We start from the raw sequence: 26,290 nt of genomic DNA, 5'->3' as shown, positions 1-26,290 counted from the left end.
ATATATTCCTTTACAAATCGCAAAACAAAGCAAACAGGATTGAAATGTTGAAACAAGATAACAGGAAAGGAATATACACAGAGAAGGTCGACGAATAAGGAACTGATCAAGAGGTCAGAATAAATTATATTCAGAAGAAATCTATTTTTATGGATTTGGGCTTCAGTTAATCAGACAAGGATTTTCAGAAGTTTTGGATTGTGTCACAAATATAAAGCAGGTGCTGTGTTGTTCCTACATTTACATCGGTCTGCCGAGGGGAAACTACAATGTCCAGTGTTTCCTATGCTAAAGGAGATAAGATAGGAAGCGTTGAAGCTCCTTTCCTTATCATTTAGAGAACTGGATCAGCTCTTATCATGGCTGACACTTCCAGGTCATTTCACTTGAGCAAAAAAGATTTCTCCACTGCAGTCCTGGACTTATTCTCATTATGGTCCTTCATGATGACAAGCTCATCTGAAAAATAACAGTACTGTGTTTTGATAAACATCAGGTTTAAGGTGGGACCTGTTCCACCTCTACAACATACCATTGTACTCAGCCTCCATTGTGTCAGATAAATATTTCCGGCCTCTGTCTTCGAGCCAGTCATTTCTTACACACTCTGCCAGCACACGTGTGTCAACATTCTGATGCTGACGTTGAGGTAATAAACAAACCCCAATAAGGGCAAAGACCCACTGCCAGAAAAACCAACTAATTTTTAGGGAACCAGTCAGGGTTGGCAAACATGAAGCAGGATGTTGCATGTTACAGGATTTCTGAGAATTCAAGCTTAGACAGATTTCAGTACATCCACCAGAACGGCCTTGCAATAACACATACACTAGTAGACTGTATGTTACACCTTTGACTCTCGTGTTATTGTGCCCTGCGCTCTGTTTGTCATCGTTAGCATTTGTTTTAGCAGTCTGTGCTAAAGGATGCTTAGACTTTTCACTGCTCTATTACACAGAAAAGGAGCAAAATAGAAGAACAAAATGTCTGTCCTTTTATCTTCACTGCTCAGCTATCGTAGTTAAGTGAGAGATGAGAAGACTGACACCAGGCTAGCTGTTTCCACCTCTTTCAAGTTGTCATGCTAGGCTAATCTAATCAGCTCCTATCTCTAGCTTCGTTATCTTAAGGTCAAAAATGATAGTGATATCAATCTTCTCATTTAACTCTCTGCAAAGGAAAGAGAGGAAATGAGAGAAAACTGTCAAACTGTGTCTGTAATTCGCTGATGATAATTCAGCAAGGAAATAATATGCAAATATAATTATTATATATACAGTATGTCTGCCCAGTATGTAGTCATATGAAATGAGTGTTGACTGAGCAGAAAGACCTCGTGTGTCCACCAGAGAGTGCTGTTTCTCCACTATAGTAACAGAGTGTGGTGCAGACACTGAGGCTTGTCCCACGGGTTGTGTCTTAAGAGGTTTAACTTCTAAGGGAAAAAAGGGGGAAGAAAACTTAATTGCACATTTGATCAGTGATGAATTAAGTAATCCACAGTATTTCACAGCCTTTAAAGCTTTTCTGTTGATGCTTTTAATAGTTTCACTGTAATTAATTGACGTTTTACTTCTAGAAATATGCAGAAAAGCATTTAAAACCTCTCTCCCAATCTCACTGCATGAAGCCAAATGTACTGTCATTGTAGAAAACAAAGCTGTTTTTCAGCTCCTGGATTTTTTGTTTTAGCTGCTGAGGCAAAGAAGTGATTTGAATAAGAGAGGGGGCTTGAGATAGAATAGGATTTTTTTTTTTTTTTTGGCTTTAATTGGAGCCGGACCGGAGGATCAGAGCTGTACGTTATTCCCTGGGAAATACTGCACACAGCAAAAAGAGAAGAAGCTGTCGCTGTTATCTGCCATCACACAGACCTAAATCTGCCAAATGTATTAACAGACAAAACAGCAGCCGGAAGGACGGGATTGTTTTATCCAAAGAAATGAGCAGCACTGATGGAGAGACAAGTCTTCATGTTCTCCAGCTGCTTTTCCCCCTTCATTAACCCAGAAGGTCGGAGGAATGTTTGGTTATTTTCACTCCCACACTCTGGTGATGTGGCGTTTTCATATAGTCTCAGTAAATCACTGAATCAACGTGAAAATTAAGCCACGTGGAACATGTGTACGAACTCCTATCCATATGTACATAGCCTACATCTCAGACATCAGCTGTCAGTGACAGTGCAGCCAGTGCTGTCAGCCGTCTTTTCTTTTCTTTACAGAAATGTAATATATGTGTCCTCATATAAAGAGTGATGTTGCCATATACAGTATGTCATTATTATATATAGAATATACATTCTCTGGATATATGAAGATACAAGTTTATAACATATATGAATTACTCATAGTTAAATTTGTATTTTATATATACGTATATATATACAGACATAAATGTAAATATATGAAATGATTCTAACTTCTAATAGGTTTCATATATAATTTTTACAAATATGTTTTTATCTAATGTACATGTATTTCATACATTGAAATTCAGTATATGCGCATATATTACATTTGTGTATGGGTTTCTGTTCTTTTCCACACAGAAATGTAATTTATATGACATATACTGTACGTTCCTATATCAAAAGTTATGTTGCCAGATATGTCAGCCGTAAGGGGATATATCATTATCATATATATACATCCTCTCTATATATGATGATATAAGTTTATAACATATATGAAATAACCATAGTAACATTTTTATTTGTACAAATATTAAAAAGGATTATAATTTATTAATTATAATTTTTTAACTTATATAGTATAACATGTTGCGACCATATGGTATATGTATGGGCTACACATATATCTTTTTTTTTTTTTTTACATAATATCATAATTTATATACATATATTTCACATTCAGTAAATATGTGTATATATTAAATTTACATATGGGTTTCTCTTTTCTTTTGTCTGTTCTGTCACTGTCTCAGTGTTTATTATAATCTACCCTCTTCTCCTTTTTTGTGAAGGCTTTTCCTAAGAAAGAGCTACCACAATGCATCACTTCTCGCCCCTGGTTTTTAAAGTTGGACACTGGCAGGGTTCATGGTAATAAAATAAAACAATAAAATGTCTTTTACAAAACATAAACCAACATAGTGCAAGTCATACAATATGTGCATGTCATAGTAGCATGTGACTGACACTGTATGTTTTGACCTGGAAATGTTAATGACTGATAATTATCACCATTGCTCAGAGGTGCCGGCTGGTATTTTTAGCAGCTAACACCTCCAGGTCTTCCATCTGAGAGTTTGAGCCTCTCAACATGTCATCAATACCTGTGATCTGTTGTTATGTATTTATGTAATGAATATGAAATCTAGCTCACTCAGAATATGTTGATATCGACGTTCAAATCTCATGTGGCGCGTTTCTGTCGCTGCTGTCAACACAGGCTCATACAGTAAATAAGACTGTTGGGTTAGGGTGTTGGGTTGCATATCTAACACACTGGTTTTAGGTTACGTTAAAATGATGCATCCCCTTTAACCCAGAAAGGGTCAAAGGTCACATGTAAGCCAAGATGCTAGCGGTTGCCATGCCTCTGCACGGTCTTGATGAGTGTACAGTACAGTATTTTTAACCTTAGATTTACGAAATCATATTATTACCTAATGAAAAAGAAAACACTCAGAGCTGCAGGGAAATTGATGTTACTCTTTATTAAGTGCAGTGAGCTTGGACACTCAAACACAACAAAGTAGTTTTTAATGTCACAAGGTTCCTGCAAGGTGCTACATGCATTTTTTAAAACTCACACATTATCTTACACTCACTCACAAAGAGCAGGTGTTAGGCAGCTTCTGAAATGTGTGGAGGTCTTAACATCGGTGGAGTGTTTGGTGTATGCACACAGACATAACATAAAGGGCCTGTCAGCGATAAGCAGCTGGAGTGGAAGAGTGGAAATATGCAAGGGGTATTACATCATCCATGGTGGTGTACATATTGTAAGTGTTTTAAAAAAGACTGTTGATAAAAATGGACAGTAGATAATGTGTGATTGCTTTGCCGACATCTGAGTGAGACATGAGCAGCTTGTATATGTACGTGTAACCTTAATTTGGATTATTTTAATTATAAGTTTACCATATTAATTTGTGTTGTATATTACATGGTGCAATTTAGTGAGTTTATTATATCATTAATTAATATTAATTAATTGAGTTTATTATATAATGTCATTATCAGTTGCAGCACTTTATTATTAATTAAGTTGTTTTTTTGTTTTTTTTTACAGCCCCTTGTGTGAATGTGACAGTATTGGATGCACACGTCCTGCTAAGATCGCAGAATAAAGTTTGGTGGTGGTTATAGAAGACTGTTAAAGAAAATTGTAGGCGGCTCGTCACCCACAGTGCAGAGCGTCTGGGGAACGCTACCAACCAAGAAATAAGGGTTAAAATGCCATAAAACAGCCTTTTCATATAAAAGCCATCTCCGTCCAGACGGCTGTTTTAGCTCCGTATCAGAAAGGATCTCCGTCCAAACTATCACACCTGAAAACACACACATACCTGAGCAATCACGTACACTGGGCATGTGCGAGCCGGTGTAAACAGGAAGCAGATTGTCTTCTCTGCAGTTGATTGGTTGCAAAAAAATACTAGGAACAAGGAACAGCAAAGACAGGTGTAATGTCAAAATGCAGAATTTAACTGAACAACAGCTGCTAGCAAAGACTACAAGTTCAGTGTCTAGTTCTTGTGTCAAACGGGGCCAGCAGCTTTTCCAAAAGTCTCAATTTTCGGTGTGGACGTAGCCTCAGAGCCAAAACCTGTCTGCTTCTTACTGGAGAAGCAAAGAAATGTTACTCTAACAGACGTAGAAAGTACATATGTGGGGGACTTTTTTCAGCTGCGGATTAATACACAATTAATAAAAGAGTGGGTGTTTGCAGCAGTAATGAAGGAATACGTCTCCCAGGGGAAACAGTGTGGCTTAGTGATGTGTTTTTAATAGTGAAGCTGAGAGGAATAAAATAAAGATCAAGAGTCATGACACACGTAGAATGTGTAAAATGGTTTTGTTGTGTATTTACCACTAAGCCTCATGGAAGCCACTACAAGTAAATAGATTTTCTTATCGACCACTAAAAGCACTTTACAATGGAAGCCGCAATCACCCATTCACATAAGCACTTTCTTCCTACACGTATTGCGCTTCTCTACTATACACACACACACACTGATGCTATATGGTGGGCAAGGACACTTCGAAATGTGGACCGGCCAAACCACTGACCCTTTGATTAATGGATGACCCGCTCCACCTCCAGAGCCGTACCATCGGTTGCTAACAATAAGAAAAGGCCTTACTTGAATCCCGGTGAACTGGACTACCTTACCACAGAATTTTGGTCTTTACATTGGTTTTTCTGACAATAAAAATAATAAAGAATATTGCCGGACTATTAAGAGGCACTCCACCAACTTCACACGGAAATGTCAAGTCACATGTTTGAACCACTGAGCTGATGAAAGCAGGTGTAAAATATCTTCTTTGGATCCGGAGGAGCTTGGAGAAAATTGTGGATCGCGCTTTGTGACTACAAATGCGTCACAGAAAAGCTGCATTACAAAGTGGTGAGAGAGAGAGACAGAGGCGTGTAGGTCGACTGGGACACGATCAAATGTGGTTCGGAGTTTTACCCGCATGCGTACCATGAAACGTAATATCTCTCTTACACTCCCTGCACACACACCCTATCTGCGCTAATATAGAGTACGGGCTTGTACGCCCTTATGGTAATTATGGCATATCTGTACTCAATCAAGTATGGCAGGTCCTTCCATTAAAACCACTCTTGCGGCTCCATGGCTCTGTCACAACCTCCACTGCAGTGTTTGAAGGGTCATCATTAACAGCAGCACACACAGCAGCAGCTGGATGGAGAAGGATAAGATGAAGCGATGTGCAGACAGAGATATGAGTCACCTCCTTCGATAAAGCAGCACATCTCCCTATAGTGCTTCTTTTCATCTTCCAGTTGGACAGGACCAAGATTGTGTTTTTAAATCTTAAGAGCAAACACAAAGGAAAACGTTCAGCTAATACTTGTTGAAAGTTTGACATAAATTATGTTCCTCTAAGGTTTAGAAAACAGCTGGTACAGTTGCTGTAATTCAGTGTCAGCTTTCAAAGGGACACGTTGTCAAATAAAACAAGATTACTTGCTTAATGGTTTGATGTTAAAATCCTCTAAGTGTTTGCACTCAGACGATGAATGGATGGATTTCCCTCTCCATCAGTGGGTTTATTCATTCTCACCTGGTGCTCTGAAACCACAGTTCAGGTTTAGACACTCAGTCCTTCAAATTCAAGAGCTGCAAATGGACAGTTGAGATGCGCACTCAGTAGTTGTGTCACAGTGGGAGAACATTAGTGCCAAAATTTGAGCTTTTTTTCTTCTTCTTTATTTTACCCGCAGCAACTTTAAATGCAATTTTTACATATCCTCAAATATTATATGTATTGACAAGTCCGTAAAATGAAATTGCAGCACATACAGTAATTGTATCGAGTGAGTATGTTTGCATATAGACAGTAGGGACATGTCCCTACCCATATTTTGCAAGGACAGAAATTGTTCCTACCAATATTTGAAGGAACTAGTTCGCACTAAGTTTTGAGTGAAGTCATTAGATAATTCCAGAGGCAGAGGCTTCGTCTCCAGGACGACTGATTTAGGCATGCTAGCATTTGATTGGCTGAAAAGGCGGCGACTATCTGGAGGCTCACATCATGTATTAAATGAATATGGCACTTACTGTCAGACATGGAGGAGGGAGTGGATCAGTGCGCTGACGATGGTATCGATGCTGTATTATTACTAGTATTTCGGATGACTCTCTGTCCTCTATTGCCTGAACTGCACAGCACACAGAACTTAATGTTGCCCTCACCAACATGTTTTGTACTTTGCAGATATCTTGCCTCCAAAAACGAGACATCAGGAGCTTTTTCACCACACAGATATAGGCGGTAAACTAACTAGCAAATAGCCACATTGATTTAAATCGAAAACCTGTAAGGTAGCTAACGTCACCAGCCTTTCCGTATTAGATTGTTAATACTGATGCATCACTGGATTAGCAGGATTTTACTGATGTAGCAGGTCAAGGTGGAACAAGCTTTAAATGGGAAATCAAGGAGAAAAGGGAACTGCAACACTGGTAGGACTACTGAATATAAACATGTTGATGTTGGATGCAAAAATATTGTTTTGTTTTTTTTTTCTCTCGTCTCTGTTAACACCTCATTTCCTAAAATGTACTTTCTTTGAATCTTTGATCTGTTACTGTGTATAGTCTTTTATTCAAATGTTAGTACAGATTATATGTTAAGTTGAGTTATGTCCTTTCCAATGTTGAGACCAAACCTCCGTCCTTGAATTGTACCATCATTGCTACAACTCTGTAAGGCTGATGCATCTTTGGAGTGTTTAACCTGACCTCAATACTCCCTCATTTTTACCCTATTTCATGTAAAAGGATGTAAGTGTTTGTGTTTCGTCTTAAAATGCGAAATACTGCGTCTCTTAAAACATATTTGAGAAAAATATACGGCGTCTATTTTTAAAACTAAAGAAATTGTTTGACATTTAAGGACAAGTTTTTATTCGCTAAGAAGTAAGATGAGATGTCAACTATTCCGTTCAACTGAAAAAACACTTGTTTTTTGAAAAGTTAAAACTACCCGAGGGGAAAAGCAAATCCTTCTTTTACGCCTCCCTGTCACTTCCAAAACATCTGAAACAGTGAACCTGCAGTTCAGGATCTCTCTGTGACTTCTGCTCGCTGCACACTGGGATGTTGGGATGCTAATAAACGGTGTGAGTTAGTGGATGGACAGAATCCAGGCCTTTGCTCTTCAACCGTTCTCCTCGGACAGCACTGGCGTTCGTTCTAATGTAATCAGGGACTATTTTACTGTATTACTGGAATGCAAAAATGGATGCAGCAGATGATTATGTGCATTTAACTGCCAGGTAAGACCAGCAGAGCCAGTGGATGCTGAGTTGCAGCACTGAGAGCTGAGCCATCTGATTCCAGCAAGGTGGATATAATATCATTGCACTGGTCATTACTGTAATTAATATAGTGAGTTATTGAAATTAAGAAGAAAGCAGAAAAATGTCGGTCCATCCGTGCCTTTCATATTAATGATGTGACAGCGTGATACCGAAGAGAGGATGGACACTCTGGCAAAATCCCTGGAGACCTTCCCCTTTGATGGTCGGCACCATGGAAACATACAGCGATTTGTCTGTCACAGTGTCCCTGGTGGAAAGCTCATAATTACGAGTGCATTGTGATTAGACTGAAATCTGGATTATAAGACAACAGGCCTCATTCTCAGCTCATCTCTTTCTCTTTCAGCTAATGGAACTGACTCATCTTCAGAAATGAGAATTCAATTGATTTTTCTTTTTCTTTTCTTCATTTGCCAGGTATAGAACTGCCTGTGTGTGTGTGTGTGTGTGTGTGTGTGTGTATGTGTGTGTGTGTGAGAGGAGATACACGACTGAACAAGAAAGAAAAAGAAAAAATCAGCTGATGGAGCTCAGCGCTTACAACCTTGACAAACTGATTAGGTGGGAGACTACTTTCAGGTAGCTTGAAAGACACCATCTGCTAGTTGCAAACACACACACACACACACGCAAACACGCACACACACACACACACACACAAACACACACACAGCTTCTGAGGCACAGACAGAAGCATTTGAGATATAAAATTTCATGTCATTGTAATGGGGAACACTTAACACCAAATGTGAAAACATAAAATGTATAAATAAGGCAGCAGAGTAAATTTTGTATTCAAACACTACACGGATAATGGGGATTATGTAAACCTTTTGCACAGCTTAATGCCATCAGAAATATTCTGCCTCAACAGGCAAATCCTAAAAGGCTTCTCCTCTGTGAAAAAAAAAAAAGGTGGGGAAAGGGAGTTTTTGTAAGCTGCATCAGTGTTTGTTTACTGATTTCCACAACTCAGTACATTTTTCCCGGCACATGATTTAGCCTCGTATAAACCTTTGGCGGCACAGTGCAACCCAGCAGCAACGAAGCTTTGGCTCCTTTAGAGAACATGAAAAAGACGTCTTCAAGGTTACAGATGTTTAATTACAATGATGTTATCTCTAATGAACCAAATCGTCCTTGCAAAGCCACCATTAACAGCACAATGGCGAGGGGCTGGCGGTCGCTGCAGGGGGTTATGGGCCTTCAGTTTGCGAGAGCAACGTCTAAACCTTTCAAATTAATATGGACTCAAGGGCACACAGAGATGCAGTCGGTTTCCTTCAGACTGTGAGACTTACAGGACCATTCGAAGGGGTTTGAGGGTTCAAATCAATATTTGTGGAAGGATTTCTTGGTGCGGACGTCTATGTCTGTGTGTCAGGTGATTGATGGGCAGCAGTTTGTAACATAATGCAGTAAAGATTGTTATGCCACTGAGGCTTAACGGCTTAGAACTCACTAGTGTAAAAAAAAAAAAAAAAAAGAAAGAATAAAAGACTGATATAATATTTATAAAAGAAGATAATACAATGTTTAGAAGCAACTGGCTTAGTATTGCACTTTCATGAAGTTGGAGGACTTCCAAGAGACAGATCAAAAACAGAGCGGTCAAAATGGAAGCAGCAGAAGCAGAGACGTCCCAGTCCATATATGTCAAAAATAACCAAAATGACTTCGTCAGGCTCAGTGATACTCCTCGTGACAAACTGATCACCATGTGTAAAGTCACTGGAGTCACGCAACAAAAAGTATCAGTGCCTCATTTACACGTCAGGTGAAGGAGGGGATTAACTAACAAAAGAAAGAGTTGTAAACGACTGTTCCATGTCAAGTTTTGGAATAAATTCAAAAGAGTTTCTCCGTATGAAGAACTAGCTGAAGTTCTAACTTTTTTTTCTAATTATTAAAGCTCTGCTCATAAATATCTGAAACTAGTCACATAGATTATTTTGCCAAATATCCTCGCCTCAACACGACCTGCCATCAACATTTTCATTTTTTAGCACAGACACAACACTGACAAATTATCATCGCGTTATCAACGATGTGTTAGCAAACTGTTACCTACTTAAAGCAGATTCGCATTCATTTGGATTCATGTTTCCGCCCATGACAAAAGCAATTCTGATATTCACGCTCCTTTTAGCTGTTTTTGGGTTCCACCAACTCTTGAGGGAAATATCTGAAATATCTTTATGGCTGCTAAATGCTCCCCTATGTTCACCAGCTATTCACTAACTTTATTCGCCACTCCATGTTGAGCAAGAAGTGAGTGTGAACCAAAGCAGTAAAGTTGTGACTCAAAAAAATCAAAACGATGGGATAAAAGACGCTAAAATGCTCCATATAACTCAGGTAAACTGCACAGTTCATTGATAATTCTCTGAAGCTTTGTCACTATGGTGACCGCTTTCACATTACATGCAATCATTTGATCCATTGTTGACTTAAAAAATATTGATTAGTGCAGCTTTAATCTGCTGCCTGACAAGCAATTTGAAGGTGCAGTTTTTTTTCCAATATAGACTATACTGTTCACTTACTGTACATATGTATTACAGCTATGTGTCAGATCAATGTTGTAACAGATTAATAAAGGTAAAAGAGCCTTTGTTTGACCCCCTGCCAGACAGCTGTGGTTTAATAAACATTTTTACACTGACACAAGTTATATGTAAGAATTTTGAATTGCAAATATACAATAGAGCCTGCTTTATATATATTCACTGAGTAGAGGACTCAAGACTCATTTCTAAAGAATAAAAATCCATTGGTGGAATCATAAAAATCTACTTTATATTATCAGAGTATGTGGTGCTGATGCTGCCTCCTCTCCTCCTTCTTCTAACCCCCCCCCCCCCCCCCCCCCCTTCTGGCAGCATCCACCTTCATGTTACTGGCGTATTGGCTCCTTCTGTTGAGGTCCGTGTATTTACTCTCAGGACGACCCCTCCCACAGCGACATGCAACCCGAACCTGCAGGTGAGCAGTTCAGCCAGCGGCTCCACTGTCCCCCCCTCACACTCTCAGCGGATTATCTGCGACGTACTTCACTCCCAAATGGACGAAGTTGCCTGTAGGATTTTTAGGATTCACATACGGGACGTGATCCCGCGTCGCGTCCGGAGAGCGCGTCTGGACGAGAGGACAGAGGAGCTGAGGGTGTGAACGGGCAGCGGTGAGGGTGTGAGGTGAGCCGTCGGCTGAGTTCATGTTTGTTCTGTTTGTTTTGTTTTGGATTCTGGCTTTTGCACGGGGATATAAGAGGTAAATATCAGTATTGGTTAATAATAGGCCAATAACGTCAAATAGTTGCTCTTTTCACACACAGTCAGTTTCCTTTATACTCAGTCTATGACTTTTATCTCTTTGTTATCACTTGTATAAACTTTATAAGGACTGAAACTAACAATTCCTTTCAGTATCGATTCATCTGATAATTATTTTCTTATTTGGGCAACAAACAGTCGGAATGTAGTGAAAAATGCCCATCGAAATTTATTGAAAGCCCAGGGACCTCTTCAAAAGCCTTGTTTTGTAACCTACAGTACCACATTCATTTTACAGTGAGATAAAACTTGGAGAAAAAAGTCAATCCTCACATTAAAGAAGCTGCAACCACATAATAATCAGCATTTTTGCTTGAACAAATGACTCACATGTTTCTTGATTACCAAAGTTGCAGTTTTTTCTGCTTGGCTACAAATCACTTTTGAAATGATTATGAGAAAAGCTTTGCAGGGGGAACAGCTGCTGGTAGATAGATAGATAGATAGATAGATAGATAGATAGATAGATAGATAGATAGATAGATAGATAGATAGATAGATAGATAGTAGCAATTAAACAGAGTTTAGTATATGGTAAGGGGATAAAACTGAATGAAAATCTTTGAAAATAGTTGGTGCTGTAGCAAGAAGCAGACTGTATTGTGTTGGTTGGAAATGGGGGAGAAGTATGGATTACTAACATGTATGGATTAAGTTACACTTGTTCAGGCAGTTACTAACAGTTGTCATGTGCAAATGATATCAGCAGCTATTGCTGTTGTATTTAAATGTGGATTATTATTTATTTTTAGTTACATGCATGTAATGCCTTTCTCTGTATTGTATTTTTACCCATGCTGTTAGTTTGTTCTTACGGTTTATCTTACTGCCTTTTTTTGCTTATAATAATGTGCTTATGTACAATAGTTGTGTGATTGTTAAGAATGTTGTAGATTGTGTTAAGTGTCAACAGTATTTACTACTATAATCAATTGTACAAGCAGTATAAGACATAAGGAGATTCATTTCCACATTCTCTGTATCTTCCTTGTTTCCTTTCTTCAGATCATAAAAGCCGTCCATTATCAGAGGCTTGTAAACCTGACATGTGTACACCCAGTGAAACAGTGACCTGAGATCCCACCTTGAGGGAAAACCAGGATGCGTCCCATTGCATCACAGCGTTTAGGTGTGACGAATGTCGGGGGCAGCCACTGCGACCCTGCTGCGGCAGCCTTGCTGCTCCTCCTGTGTCTTGGCTTCCTTCCCTCTGTGGCGGCTTGCCCATCTTACTGCCTTTGTGCCAGTGATATCGTTTCCTGCAGTGGCCGCAATCTGTCGGCACTGCCCTTTGATCTCCCAAACTATGCCACACGGTTGGACCTGAGCCACAATGCCCTCTCTGCCCTGCCAACGGATTGGATTCTCCAACCATTTGACCGACTCACCACATTGGTCCTAAGTCGAAACTCCATAAGCCAAATTGAGGTGAATGCTTTCATTCTCACACCACATATCCTCCACTTGGACCTCTCATCCAACCAACTGACAGTGCTGAACTTGTCCATCTTCACTGGGTTGAAGGAACTGAAAGAACTACTGCTGTTTGACAACCAGATTGTCCATATCAACCCAGAAGCCTTCAGTGATCTTCACAGCCTGCAGAAGCTCTACCTCTCTGGGAACAGACTGACGACTTTTCCCCTCGGGATTTACTGGGAACCTGGAGGGCCTCGTAACCTGACCTTTCTCGATCTGTCCTACAACAAGCTCTCTAAGGTGTCTGTCCAGAGTCTGCTGTCTGTCACCCGCCATGGGGGAATTTATTTACAGGAAAACCCTTTGGTCTGTGACTGTGCTTTACTCGCCTTGCTTGAGTACTGGATGTGGAAACAGTATCGCCCCCTGGTGGAATTCAGAGATGAATACCCATGTAAGGGTAATTCAGGACCAGGGGCTTTATGTAGCCAGCAGGGAGTGTCAGATATTCCCACTGAGGCACAGACTTACCAAGAAGAGCCTGGTAAAAGGTTGAGAGTGCCATGCCCAGGGTTGGCTTCTTCAACCCAGGAGGGGCAGGTGGTGTTCTGGGTTACCCCAAGGACTGTAGTCAATTCATCAACCAATGATCCCAGCGCCCACTTAATAGTTCTCCCCAATGGCACCCTTGAAATCCGAGGAACATTTCTGGAGGATTCAGGTACATATGGTTGCGTGGCAGCCCGCCGGCGAATCTATGAACATTACGAGACTGTGGAGGTCAATGTGGTGGTCGGAAACTTGAGCACTGTCTCTGCCAGTGGCTTGGCGCATCGCAATGGTGCAGAGCATTTCAACACTGCGTTCACCACCCTTGCCTCCTGTGTGGTCAGCATCGTATTGGTGCTGCTTTACCTCTACCTCACCCCCTGTCGCTGCAGAGAAAGCCGGGCTGGATCGAGAGGGTGCGGAGGACGAGCCATTATCCTCTGTTCAGACCCCAGAGAAGTGGACTCAGGACAACGGCGGTCAAATGGAAAGAGGGTGGCTTTCTTAGAGCCTCAGGCAGAGGACTCTGATATTGGCAGCCCAAAAACACCAGCAATGAACTTGGGTCATGTTACCACTGAGGGAATTCTCAAGAATGGAAGTAGGACAGTGGGACAGACCCTCACAGACCCTGCTCACATGGCATAGCAAGAAAATTAGCTTTAACACTCTCCTCTATCCTTTCAGTCTGAACCCAAGTGTTTTTTTTTTTCACTGTCTTCAATATGAAATGAAAAAATCCATTTGATGTGAAGTCGTGTACTGTTTCTGATTCCTGTGAAGTACTTATTCACTGTAGGGTTTGGGTTGTTGTAGGCAGAATTTCAATTATGTCTCTACTGTAAGTGGTATCTGTTTTTTATATTATGGAAATTTCGCAGGTACCGTGGGGAAATTGCTCCCGCAAAGATCACAAAGATGATATAAATGTGGGTGGCTTTTTAAATTGGGCCGAGAGGAATATTCACACCTGCTTTGATAAGCTGCTGGAGGCATTCATGGTTAATATACAGTAGTTGAATTGTGAATACAGCCATCAAGGAGTCCCTTGTTGTTTTCAACCATCTGTCTCCTACTGTGATGCATATCATTATCAAAACACGGCAGTCATACCTATTAAATCATCTGCATTTTGATGTTTTTCAGATCAAACTGTATCTACCCCACATTATCCTCAAATTATGATGAGCAAATATAATCCTGTGAAAGTTCTTTTAGAAAATGCATACAAACAATACACAGTGAGACGTGTACAGTAGTAGCCTATGTTGTGTTTAGTGTGTTTAGTAAGATAAAAATGCATTTTATGAACTCAAATTTGGTGAAATTCTCTTATGAGGGTGGTTCACTCACTTCCCTATAGTGGTATCTAGCTAATGAAATAGATTCAGCTTAATTTTCTCAGGTTTTAAGATCTGTCTCTTAGATTTCTGTCTCCACCCCAATACAATTAAAAGGAACTATTTGTAAGTTTTGCTATTGCTACATAGCCAACGTTAACATTAACAGCTGTTTAGTTACCAGTCTAGAAGAAACATTGAACGAGTTCAGCATCACACTTCATTCCTTTACTCTCCAGAGGTGGAAAGCAATGCAAATATTAACTCTTGTCTTTAGGTCCCAAGGAACCCACAGAAACAACTGGGACAACATGCCGCTGTTGAATTGTTTTTGTTTTTGCAGTGTTGTGAGACCACATACAAAATTCCATTCACCTCCATTGTATTGGGATGGAGGCAAAAAAAGTTATTTTCAAGGCAATTTTTTAAAAACAATTTGTGTGAACAACACAACTTATATCTAAAATATAAAAATGAAAAAAATCAAAGGTATGAGGTATCCTTTTGGCAACAGTTATATACTATATGTATAACTTACATAATTTGACCAACATATCAAAAACCCACCTAGAGCTGGTTTAGAGAGACTCTTCCGCAAGCTTGACACTCATCAACCTGATCCCTGTTCTTCCTGTTAAAATTGGACTTCCCTGCTCACCCTCTACCTTGTCACCCCAACCCCCAGCTTTACAAACAGCAGATCCATGGAAGAATTGACTTAGCGGTCAACCTTAGCGGTTCAGACAGGAGAGGAGTTTGGGCTAGGCTATGAAGCCCCCTGTCAGCCCAGATCAGTGTCATAGAAATCAGAGGGAGATTTGCCAGCTCGCCCCAAGCCCACCGTGACCTACATTCCTGTGTCCTCTGTCTGATTTTAAAGGTGTGCGGAATCATTTCCTAGGTGCCAAGAGACTTGTTATCATTTCCTTTGCTTTACATGTCTATGATACCACTATCTGAATATCAACTTTTTATATTTCTTCTGTTCTGTTAGACAAAGGGTACATTTTAAGTAGAGGCAGTGAAACTAACACTACAATGACTGATGATACTTGTAGGTATGAAATAAAGTCTTTCAGTTTCAGAGGATGAGTGTGTTCCTTTATTATCACAAGTGAATATCACAGTAATGCTCATGTTCAACTTCTATAGTTCCTATTTCCTTCATGTTTTGCTCCTCTCTCCGGTCAAATCTTTTTAGGCATTTACTTTGACCTGAAATGAAAGGAGACTTTTTGGGTGAAAAATGAAAAGTAGTGTTACATCAGTGGATTTAAGGACAACAAATAACCTCTTCGTGAGTCAACAAATCGCATTTTCAAAAATCCTCTTACAAGCCTTTCCAGTGGCTAACAAAAAAATTAAAAAAAAAACCTTTAAAACCTTTTTTTTCCCCTTGTGCACATGTTGGTCAGTACCTTTTATCAAGTGGAAAAGTTGTAACATCACTGAGGACACACACAGTCTATTACAACATTTTCATGCTTTAAGAGGCGACAGGCCAATGGCAGGTGTTGAATAGAGGCTTCAGGTAGTGATGGATCCCACTGGGACTAATTTAAGCGTCCCTCACTGTTCACCGCGACGAGGTGCTTTTCACAGGTCAACACGCTGACATTTGGAGTGTTGCAGGTGTTGTCAGTCCCACAGAGAAAACTAATGACTCATTTGCTGTTCCAGTAAGCAAATCAGAGCAAGTGGTCACTTCACTGAATAATATAATTTTAATGATGATAATGACTGTAATCATTCATATTATAAGCACATCATTCCAATTGTAGCCTCATTTCTTTCCTCACTGATTTTGAATGGGGACTCCACAGATATTACACAAAAAACCCTAATGATGTCATCAGGTACACATTCATGAAAGGAAGCCTGCATTACAAACTGAAGGTGTTGAGTGTCAAAGATGAGGGCATTTAACAGGCAGGGTACACTCAAACAGAAGTATTTCCTACAATCATCGTTCTGAACGGCCAAACTGGAAGGTGGAGTGGTGTTATTGTTATTATAGTCTAGCTCCAAAAGCAAGTAAATTTCCATAGACTCCCATGTTAATAGGTCCAACTTTACAGCAGAAATAAACATGTTTCAACCTGGTACAAAAAACTGTTTTCATCTCTACAACCAATTTTGTCCTTCATGACAAATGAGGGGTGAATTCATATACAACTCACCTGTTTAAATTTTATTAAGGCTTAAAGTTCTGCATTATTAAGGGCTTGACCACTTTGAGTGACAGCTGGGCAAGCGTATCAAATAAAGGCATAAAAAAAAGCACAAAAAATATTTAAAAATTTTTTTTTAAAAACGCTCTTCAGAAACCTGTGGGTGCGGCTACATCGATCTCAGTACAGTCCATGATAACAACCCCTTTCAGACAGTCTCTCCTGGAAGACATTCATTGTGTTGCACTCGGTTGTACTCATGAGGAGAAATCATCTAAACAGAGAAGTTTAAGCCCTGGCTCCTCTCACCTCCACGCTGTCAATGTTCGAATGTTTGTTTCAGAAAGTTACAGAAATTGTTGGATGCACCCTCCCCAACTCCACTGTGGGAAAGGTCTGACAAGCAGTTCTGATGGAGTATACTGGCAGCTTATTCAAAGACGTTGTCGAGTTGTATTATGGAAACTTTAGGATGCAGTGTTTGACCTTGACCTTGTGTTCTCATCTTCATGGAAGTATAATATAAAATTTCTTACTATTGTATTGAATATTATTACAGCACAACTTAGTTTTCACCCTTCTGAGACCTTATCTCCATACGAGTTGTGATTAACACTGATATCTTTGGACAAAAGCCCTTCTAGCTGTTCTGGGTTCAGGGTTAACATTAATATGTAAAGCCACTATTGAGTTACATCATGGGAAATGTAGCACTCAGTGTTTTTGAAGCTTGACCAGCTTTTACATGTGTCTCCGTGTGTCTATTTTTCAATTTATCTTGAAGAAGAACTCCAAATACCGTCTACATAATATTGTGTGCTTTCTGCTCAAAACTAACTTTTATGCTTTTTGTTTATGTGTAATTCTTCAGCCGGTCCTGAGGTACTATACATACCTAACAATGGGCTTGGGACTTTCATGGTCTTCCAACTCATTGTCATTGGAGGAGTGGGACACTGTGCTGTGCCCTGAGAGTTTTCGCTATTCAGCTTAGATTGGATCATGAGATAGCGCTGGTCTGCGTCTGCCACTGTCCTTTAAGTCCAATTTTGCTGTTCCGTTTTTTGGATGTGTGGTTGAAAACAACTTGTAGCCATGTTAGGAAGCACGTCACTGGACCACGCTCAGCCTTTGGGGGGCTTATGGCACAATAACCTACATAATGAGCAGCAGATCCATTCATAGTAGTACTGGGTACTGGGCAGCAGTAGTTGTAGGGGAGACTGGGGATGGTTGCAACATCAGAAATCTTCCATTCAAATAAATATTGTGAATATTATGTCAAATGTATTCATCATGACATGAGTAATTAGAAGACACATATAAGTTTAATATATAAAACTTTCGTTGGTCTAGTCCAAATATTCTCTGTGTAACTGAGAGAAATGCCAAACCCTGGGGAAAGATTTGTTGCAACTGTTCCCATTCTCCACTTGTAATAGTAGTAGTGGTCATAGAGCAGCAGGATATAAATGTAGCTTAATATATATAATAATCTAAATCATAAAATTATTCTCAACCCTGCAAAGGTTTGATACACATGAAGCCCACAAAACCACAGAGGCATTTAATCTCCTTTGTGCCCAATATAAATGTAGTAATTTCCTGACTATCCATAATTCAAATGCTGGAGGAGTATAATGGATGTGTGGGTTGTAGCTTAAATAGAAACATTAATGTGAACACATTCAAGACAATGGCACCATTTAGCAAATTGTTCCCACTGTTTAATTAACACAATTTTATTATTGATGGCCTCTTAACTGTACAGTCCATCCTCAAATGAGCCGGCAGCTGAGCTCCCTGCAGACTCTGTTTCATAAGCAAAGGTTACGTACAGTAACACCTTCAGTCACTCCATATTATAAATTTCATTCTTCAGTCTGCACTAGCTGGAACTGTTTTCACTGTATTAGCTGTCTTTGTGGAACCAAAACTCAAATGTCAGCACATACTGTAAAAATGATGTAAAAATCCCATCAAACATTCTCACAACATGCATCAAAAATTAATGCCATTTGATGGAGACCTCCTCTGTTCACAGCACATTGCAGCACTGTGAGTGCAGACATTCGGAGCATGTGCATCCCCTGTGGAATTTGATCCTGTTAGTACTGGGAGCACTTGTGCCACACCTTATAAATGCTGGTGACATGCATGAAGAAATATCCATTAAAAATGCACCATTTGCATTTGTTTAATGTATCATGACAAATAAAACAATATTATGGAGACTATAAAAAATGTACCAGATATATATTTATAACTGAATGCATACCTAGAGTTTTTAAATGGATGTCTGGTTCTGCAGGGATTGTACCATATAGTACAGGGGAAAAAAGAATAACAGACAGAATTCAATTACCTGCAGAATGAAAAAATAATCTCCCATACACCCTGTATGAGTTCATGGGGGACATGTTTCAGTTATACAATATGAGAGTTTATTACGTCCTGTTAGCGTTTGTCATGTTTCCAAGATGTACTTTATTTGTGATGTCTCACTTTCCTCTTAATTTTTCCTCTAACCATTCAATGCGTGGTCTGCTGTATAATTTCTTATAGAAATTCATGGGAACCTTTTATCCTCATCAGTTATTTCCGTCATGTAATGTCTACTGTGAACCACACATTGGCATCAGCACTCAGCTGCATTATTTCACACAGCAATATAATTTTACATTAGATACACAAAGTATTACCTATATCTTTATCTAAAAAACTGCTTTTGGTCGTGTTATTATTATAATAGTTATTATTATCATCATTATTACAGTCGATTAGCTCACTAAGATAAAAAATACAGTAGTTATTGTGGATGTACTAAGTAGATAGTACCTAAGGTGCCAGTATACTGCATTAGAAGTGGTTATTAGTTGGTCAAACAGCTTCGGAAACCTTTGTATGTAACAAATATGATTACAGATATTGTTATATAAATAATTATATTTATAACAAATATATGATATGACTAACAGCATATTTTAGAGAGAGAGACTCTTGAGACTCTACAATACTTGCTAGATTAATTATTTGACATTAGATATACCTTTAAAGGTCCATATAGTATAAATGTCCATGTGTTGTTTGATTATAAAGCAGGTCTAGGTTCTATATTAATACTGTGAAAGTATCAAAGCCTCAGTCCACAGAGAAATGCACACAGCCTGTATTCAGAAACTGAGCTTTAAAACCAGCCGTCAGGACTTCTGTAACTTTGTGATGTCACAACAAAATATGGTACATTTAACAACCCTATTTATTAATTGATTGATGACAGACTGTTCATAATTTTACAATCATAAAGAAGTATATATTGATATGTCATTTAAAACATTTTATTGTTTTTGTATATCTTTACATGTAGTGTTACATAACGCACAACTGAATACACAGTGGCAGTGTTTCCTCAAGGAGGTTTCAAGGGGACTGGAGACTGGATTTGCCTCCAACTTCCAACCCAGTTCACTGAAGCAAAGTGTTGGATGGCTAAAGTGTCTGCGACAGGTACGGTAGCCGACATTTTTACAATACTATAAAAGAGCAACAAATAATGCAGCCAGTCAACAGTGCTTGTATACAGTCTAGGGGTGTTCCACTTAGCGCTCCCCGCTAGAGGCCTGGACCACTTCCGTTGTGTGTTTTTTTTTTTTTTTTTGCATTTGTTTTGTGTGTTTCTGTATTTGCAGCGTGTTTGCAGTTCATGTATTTGTTTTATGTCCCTGCAGCACGTTTTTCATTTGCAGCACATTTCCATTGTTGTATTTGTTTTGTATTTTCAAATATGTTTGCAGTGTTTCGGGCCGTTGCAGTGCGTTTGCGTCTGTAGACAGGAAAGAAGCAAACAGGGTGATAGTAAACAGTTGTGTAAAATGCAGTGTAATAATCACAGCCAGAAAAAAGTAATATTAAAACGTTGAAAATGACATCTTACTAATGGAATAATATTGGTTCCATTAGCTTTTGCAACTAAACTGGGGAGCAGCCTTATACTTAACATTACAAATATGATAGTATTATGACAGTATTATAGCAGAATATGTAACCAGTGAGGGTCAACTTCAACACCAATCCTGTGAGTGATGTTTTTTTAAAAGAGCGTAAAAGGTCATAATCAAAGCACTTGATCATAAGTAAGCTTAGAATAATGAAAGTGCTTGAGACCAACAGGAGCTTAGAGGAGACGATCTGCAGTATGGATGTTTCATCAACTAATATGCTTCAGTTTAAGCAACATATCAGAGCGAGTGGAGGAGGCAGACAGAGGAGGGAGTGTGATTCAGTGCTAGGAGAGCGATGTGAGCTATCTGTTGAAGGGATGAGTGTCCAGCCCACAATAAGTTAGGGAGGAATTCTAATGTTATGACTGTAGATAAGAGCCAGAAAAAGCTGATATTGTCAATATGTTAGACAAGCTTTTCAAGTGCAATTTGACAGAGGGGAGTTGGGACTAGGTGGCGTGATTATGAGCTCACATTGCACAGCTTCATTAACATGCACAATAGCAAATACAAGACTTTTACAGCTCGTATTTTGGTGCCATTTTGATGATGTGTGCTGCAAGCAGTGTTAGATAATTCAGTGGGGTTCAGAGGATAAACACAACACATTACCTGTGAATGAATTGACATGAAGGAGCATCTGTGCAGCTTAAGTGGGAAGAAAAAGGCACCAACTCTGCCATGTGAGGAAGACTTGATGCTACAAGCGATGATATTTACAGGGGGCTTTTTCTTTCATCTCCCACCAAATTGATTTTTGAAGATGGCATTTAATTGATAAAGAGGATCCTAGCAGCTCTTAAGCTGTAAATACGGTGTGTATGTGTTTTCCAATGATCAAGGTAATATTACACAACCAGGATTTACTCTATGAGAAACAAAGAAGAGACAGGGTCAGGTACTGGGGCTAATGAATGAAGCTGGATCATTTGCAATCAAAAGCTAACGATGGCAGCATAATGAAGTATAAAGAAATTCAGCTGATTTTTAGATGAAGCTTTGCAAGGACACAGTTAATTAAGGTTCATTTCACCTCAGGCTTCCTGGTTTACCACCACCACCACCACCACCACCCCCACATACTCATATTATTACAGTAGATTGCATGGCAGTGTTAGTCAAGTCGAGAGCTGCTTCAGATTTTTTGCCAAAACACTATCAAGGCCAAGCAGAGACATCAGAATTGTGTGGTTGTTAAAAAATTCAGCAGGGAAAGGAAATGTCAAAAGTGTATTCATGGATACTTAACAAGCAACCAATGTGTGAAAATATAACCTGTGGCTGCTCCACGCTGTCATGTTCCAACCCTTTAGCCTCTCAAATTGGGTTTTTAAAGGTTTTAAGATTATTTTGGGATTCCATTAGTCACTTATCCTTTGAACACCACTTTCATTTCCATTTAAACTGTGGTGATGTTTGATAACTAATATGTCTTGTCGTCCAGCAAGGACAGAGGAGTCTCCTGTATTTCAAAGTAATCTTCTGATGTCCTCCCATTTTGTTGTTTCTCCTGGGAAATCCTCGTAAGTTGCACAACCCTCAATTTTATCATTAATAGGGCTGCACAGTATGCAAAAAAAATTTATAAAAAATCAAATTGCGATTTCAGATGTAACGGTCATTTATGCATTTCATTTGGGACTTGTACCAAACAAACATGGTCCCTTGTGTCTGGATATCATGATTTGTAGCCAGGGTTTCTCTGTAGGACCACAACGCTTATGGTGCTAACAATGCACAACATTGTTGTGACACATTTGACCTTTATCAAAGAAATTGCAGCTCCTGCGATTTGCATATTGAAATTGCCCATAATGCGATTTTGATCATATTTCGATTAATTGTGCAACCTTGTGTAATCATCATGTTTTCTATGTTTGTCTGATGTTAACCTAATTACCAGATTGTGTATGACACACAAGCCACATACTGTACATACAATTTCAACCCATCTGTTACCACGACCTGGAAAACTGATTAAAGTGGTGTGAGCGGCAGCTCTTGGTAATTTTTTAGGTTCATATCATCAAATGATAAATATCAATATTAAGTGACATGTAATAGAATTTGAATTTAAAATTGAAATGAATTTTTTTCTATGTGTTTATTATGTATGTATCTTATGTATATCATTCTTTTAAGACAGAAAAAAAGTTTTTCATCCTGTAGTTTTGCTTTATATACTTAAACAGCTTGTTTCACATTTAAAGCAGTTGATATTCAAAGTTTGAAGTAATGTATCACATTAACTCTTGTTGATGTGCATATGGAACATTTTTCAGAAATTTGACTTTTATATGTTGCGGTGTAAATTAAAGAATATTTATTGTTGGCAGGGGTGTCAAAATATATCACTTCACTTGAGTTTGAAAAAGCGAATTAAAACACATTAAACTGTAATAACAAGCAGCCGAATGGGAAAAATGTTGACGTCAGCCTCCGACTTGTAATTCCAAGAACGAGACATTTGGAATTTCTGATCCAGACGATACCTCCTTAGTGAAATACACTGCAGATTTATGAAAAACGTTTCCGCTGACAAAATGCTCCATCACAGGTGCTTACATCAAAATAAAATCCAATATTACAATTAAAATAATACAATACAGCTAATTTTATAGATGTACACTGTTTGTTATACCTCATAACAAAAGTGATTAATTTTTGCATATATATCTAGTGTGACTACATGGTTAACTTGACTGCTACCACCTTGGACTAATGTGTGAAAACCCACATGAGAACAACAGGAGTTTTTTCTCTTGTTCCCATTCTGCCAACGTTGTGTAAATGCAGCAGTGGCCTTCATGTCATGGGTAGTGGTATTGAAAAATAAGCAGCACGTCAGCATCTAATCAGACACAAGTGACATTTGCAGGTACGTTTGAATTCTGTTTAATGTGTAGAACAGCTGGTTTAGTAACGGAGCCTGCAGGCTGACATTAGAAGTGCCCAGTTAATGTTTGCTCAGTGGCTCGTTCAACAAGCTAAGGTGCAGGACAAGATGTGTGTTCATGTTTGTACATTGAATAACAAGGGGACTTTAGCAGGAAAGCTAATGTGGGTTGTTTTACGGAGTCTGTGGCCCTTGTATTGTGTAGCAGGCTGCTGTCTAACTCAGTGTGACCCTGTTGTTCTACCTAGAGAGCTGACGTTACTGCTTTATGCACGATTTGATTGGCTGTGTTGAAATAAAGGCTCCATCTATTTATAGAGCTACAGGAGCCATCATGAAACCAAAACATATCATTTTCTCAAAGGACAAGTGAGTAAAAATGTAAGAAAAAAAAACTGCTCTGTTTTTCTGAATTAACAAGATTGCATTACACTTCTGTAAATTTCTGTTGGACTGCACTAATCAGTCTTTTAATATCTACAATAGGTCAAACTATTATATTAATTATGAAACAGGGAGTTCATAGTGATGAACCTGCAGAAAATGTAGACTAACTAATCTTTCTACATCTTTCAGCTCATTGTTTTGGCTTTTCTAGCTCAAAGTTTTAATTGAAAAAGCTCTGATAAACTGATTGTATGCTACCTGAGCAACACCAAACAGCAGAGAGACAACTAGGTGAACACAGTGGAGCATTTAGCAGCGTAAGAGACAGATATTTCCCTCAGGAGGTGGTGGAGACCAAAACAGAGGTAAAAGATGAGTGAATACATGACTTTGCCAAGCTCAATTCAAAATCATGCCAACTATGCTCTGTGTCTGTTGGATATGTAAATAGGCAATTATTCACTAGCATATTTACCATTTCAACTTTATAAATTGTATAGCCCCATTCATATGGGGATTTAGGATGTTTTTTTTTTCATGAGAAGATCTTTTTATAGGAGAACAGTATCTAAGACCAACATATAGGCCAAATTTGAGAAGGGAAAAAATTAAAGCCATGATCAAGAGCCCATAAAAGGCTGTTGTAATGTCAGATAAAGGTAATGTTGTTTTTGCTGCCATTAAAACTATCCTGAATGAGATACCAGAAGTTTATTTTTGCAGCGCATTGATGGATGTACAGGCAGGATTACTAGAATACTGAAGAAAATGTGGTGATCTTATGTGTTTTTGTTTCTATGGTTCCTAAGTACATTTTTTGGATATTTACTTGCAGTGGAAAGATATAATAATAAGAATAATTACATGCTCGGAAGGTGTAAGTCACACTGAATATCAATATGATGTGACCGAGTTATTATGGAGTACAATTTTGACTCAGATTTACCTCCTGCAGTATCTTTGATTACAGTTTGATTCCCCTGCGGAGGCTTTGGCTTCCTTGTTTGGATTTGTCCTGCTGAATGCTCATGTCTATTACAGACCACATCCTGTAATTTCGCTAAGTTTAAAATCCCATCTGGAACGGTGAATTAAATTACCAGGGACCACAGGGAATATTTTATCCCCCTGTAATGTTATGGCTGACTGAATGGGGCTTATGCCAGTGTTGTGTTCACAGCTTTTTGCAGCTAGATTTCAAATAAAGTGAGCAATAAACATTATTACTGTGGTTATAATTGCCAACCAAAGAGGTTGTTAGTATGGTGAACAGTAGCTAGTGAGCTGCGCTAATGTATATTGCTTTTCAATGTCATTTACCTTTTGTTGTTGTTGTTGTTGTTGTATTTATTATCTATAAATCAGTTCACAACATCTTCAAACTGTTTCTTGTAAAGATGTTAATTCCCCCTCTGGAGATCAATAATGTTTTATCCTCTCTTTTTTTAATATATGTTCATAGTCTTATCATTTCCCTTCCCAACCACAGTATTTTGTAATACATGCAGCGCCTTGTTCGTTTGTACATTAATCTGGAATGCTTCTTTAAAATAGGGTTATTGGTTTATGCTAATCACACCCTGGGGGGTTTGCTTTTCAGAACCTTCTGAGCGGTGTGTGGTGGAGGGTGCAGGAACCGTGGCGCTGACTTTTTGAAGACAAATTTCTGTCTCAATATGAATGGCATCCGAATGATTATAGTTTAAATGGATTACACCGGCATTTTTCTTCTATTTACCCATTATTATTTTTGAAGTGCTCACTGCTGTCTACTCCACAGGTTCCATAGTTCCTGTCAGTCAAACAGTTCTGGTGGAGGCTGCTATGGATTTTCTGTTGATGCAGTTTGACTTTAGTAAACGGCAACCTTTGCTATATGTGTTTAGTTACAGTGGGCATGTAATTTCATTTAAACCTGTTTATTCAAGACTATATATGTTACATGTCTCACTTCCTGTGCTCTTGATGGAAGAACTACCACGACATAAGTGTAGAACAACCTTGTAAACAGCCATTTATTTACTGTATATTAACATGTAAATTATTACAATTGCAACAACTATTGCATGGGTAAGTTGTGGTTCCAACCCTGCTCACACTGGTTATCATCATGTAGTACTATATGTAAGAAACCCCCAGCA

The 26,290-nt window shown here is 38.9% G+C and overlaps 1 protein-coding gene across 1 annotated transcript; it reads left to right on the top strand.

Moving 5' to 3' along the window:
- The first annotated feature begins 11,021 nt into the window (after window positions 1-11,021).
- Window positions 11,022-15,778, top strand: LOC111654765 (amphoterin-induced protein 2-like). The gene is made up of 2 exons (XM_023405897.2): window positions 11,022-11,248; window positions 12,392-15,778. The coding sequence occupies exon 2, from the start codon at window positions 12,488-12,490 to the stop codon at window positions 14,000-14,002; it is 1,515 nt and encodes a 504-aa protein (XP_023261665.1). The 5' UTR covers window positions 11,022-11,248; window positions 12,392-12,487; the 3' UTR covers window positions 14,003-15,778.
- The last annotated feature ends 10,512 nt before the right edge of the window (window positions 15,779-26,290 follow it).

Source organism: Seriola lalandi, unplaced genomic scaffold (assembly GCF_002814215.2).
Source record: "Seriola lalandi dorsalis isolate HSWRI2012SDOR001 ecotype SW California unplaced genomic scaffold, Sedor1 jcf7180002054289, whole genome shotgun sequence".
Lineage (NCBI taxonomy): Eukaryota > Metazoa > Chordata > Actinopteri > Carangiformes > Carangidae > Seriola > Seriola lalandi.
This window is presented reverse-complemented; position numbering and strand designations above follow the sequence as displayed.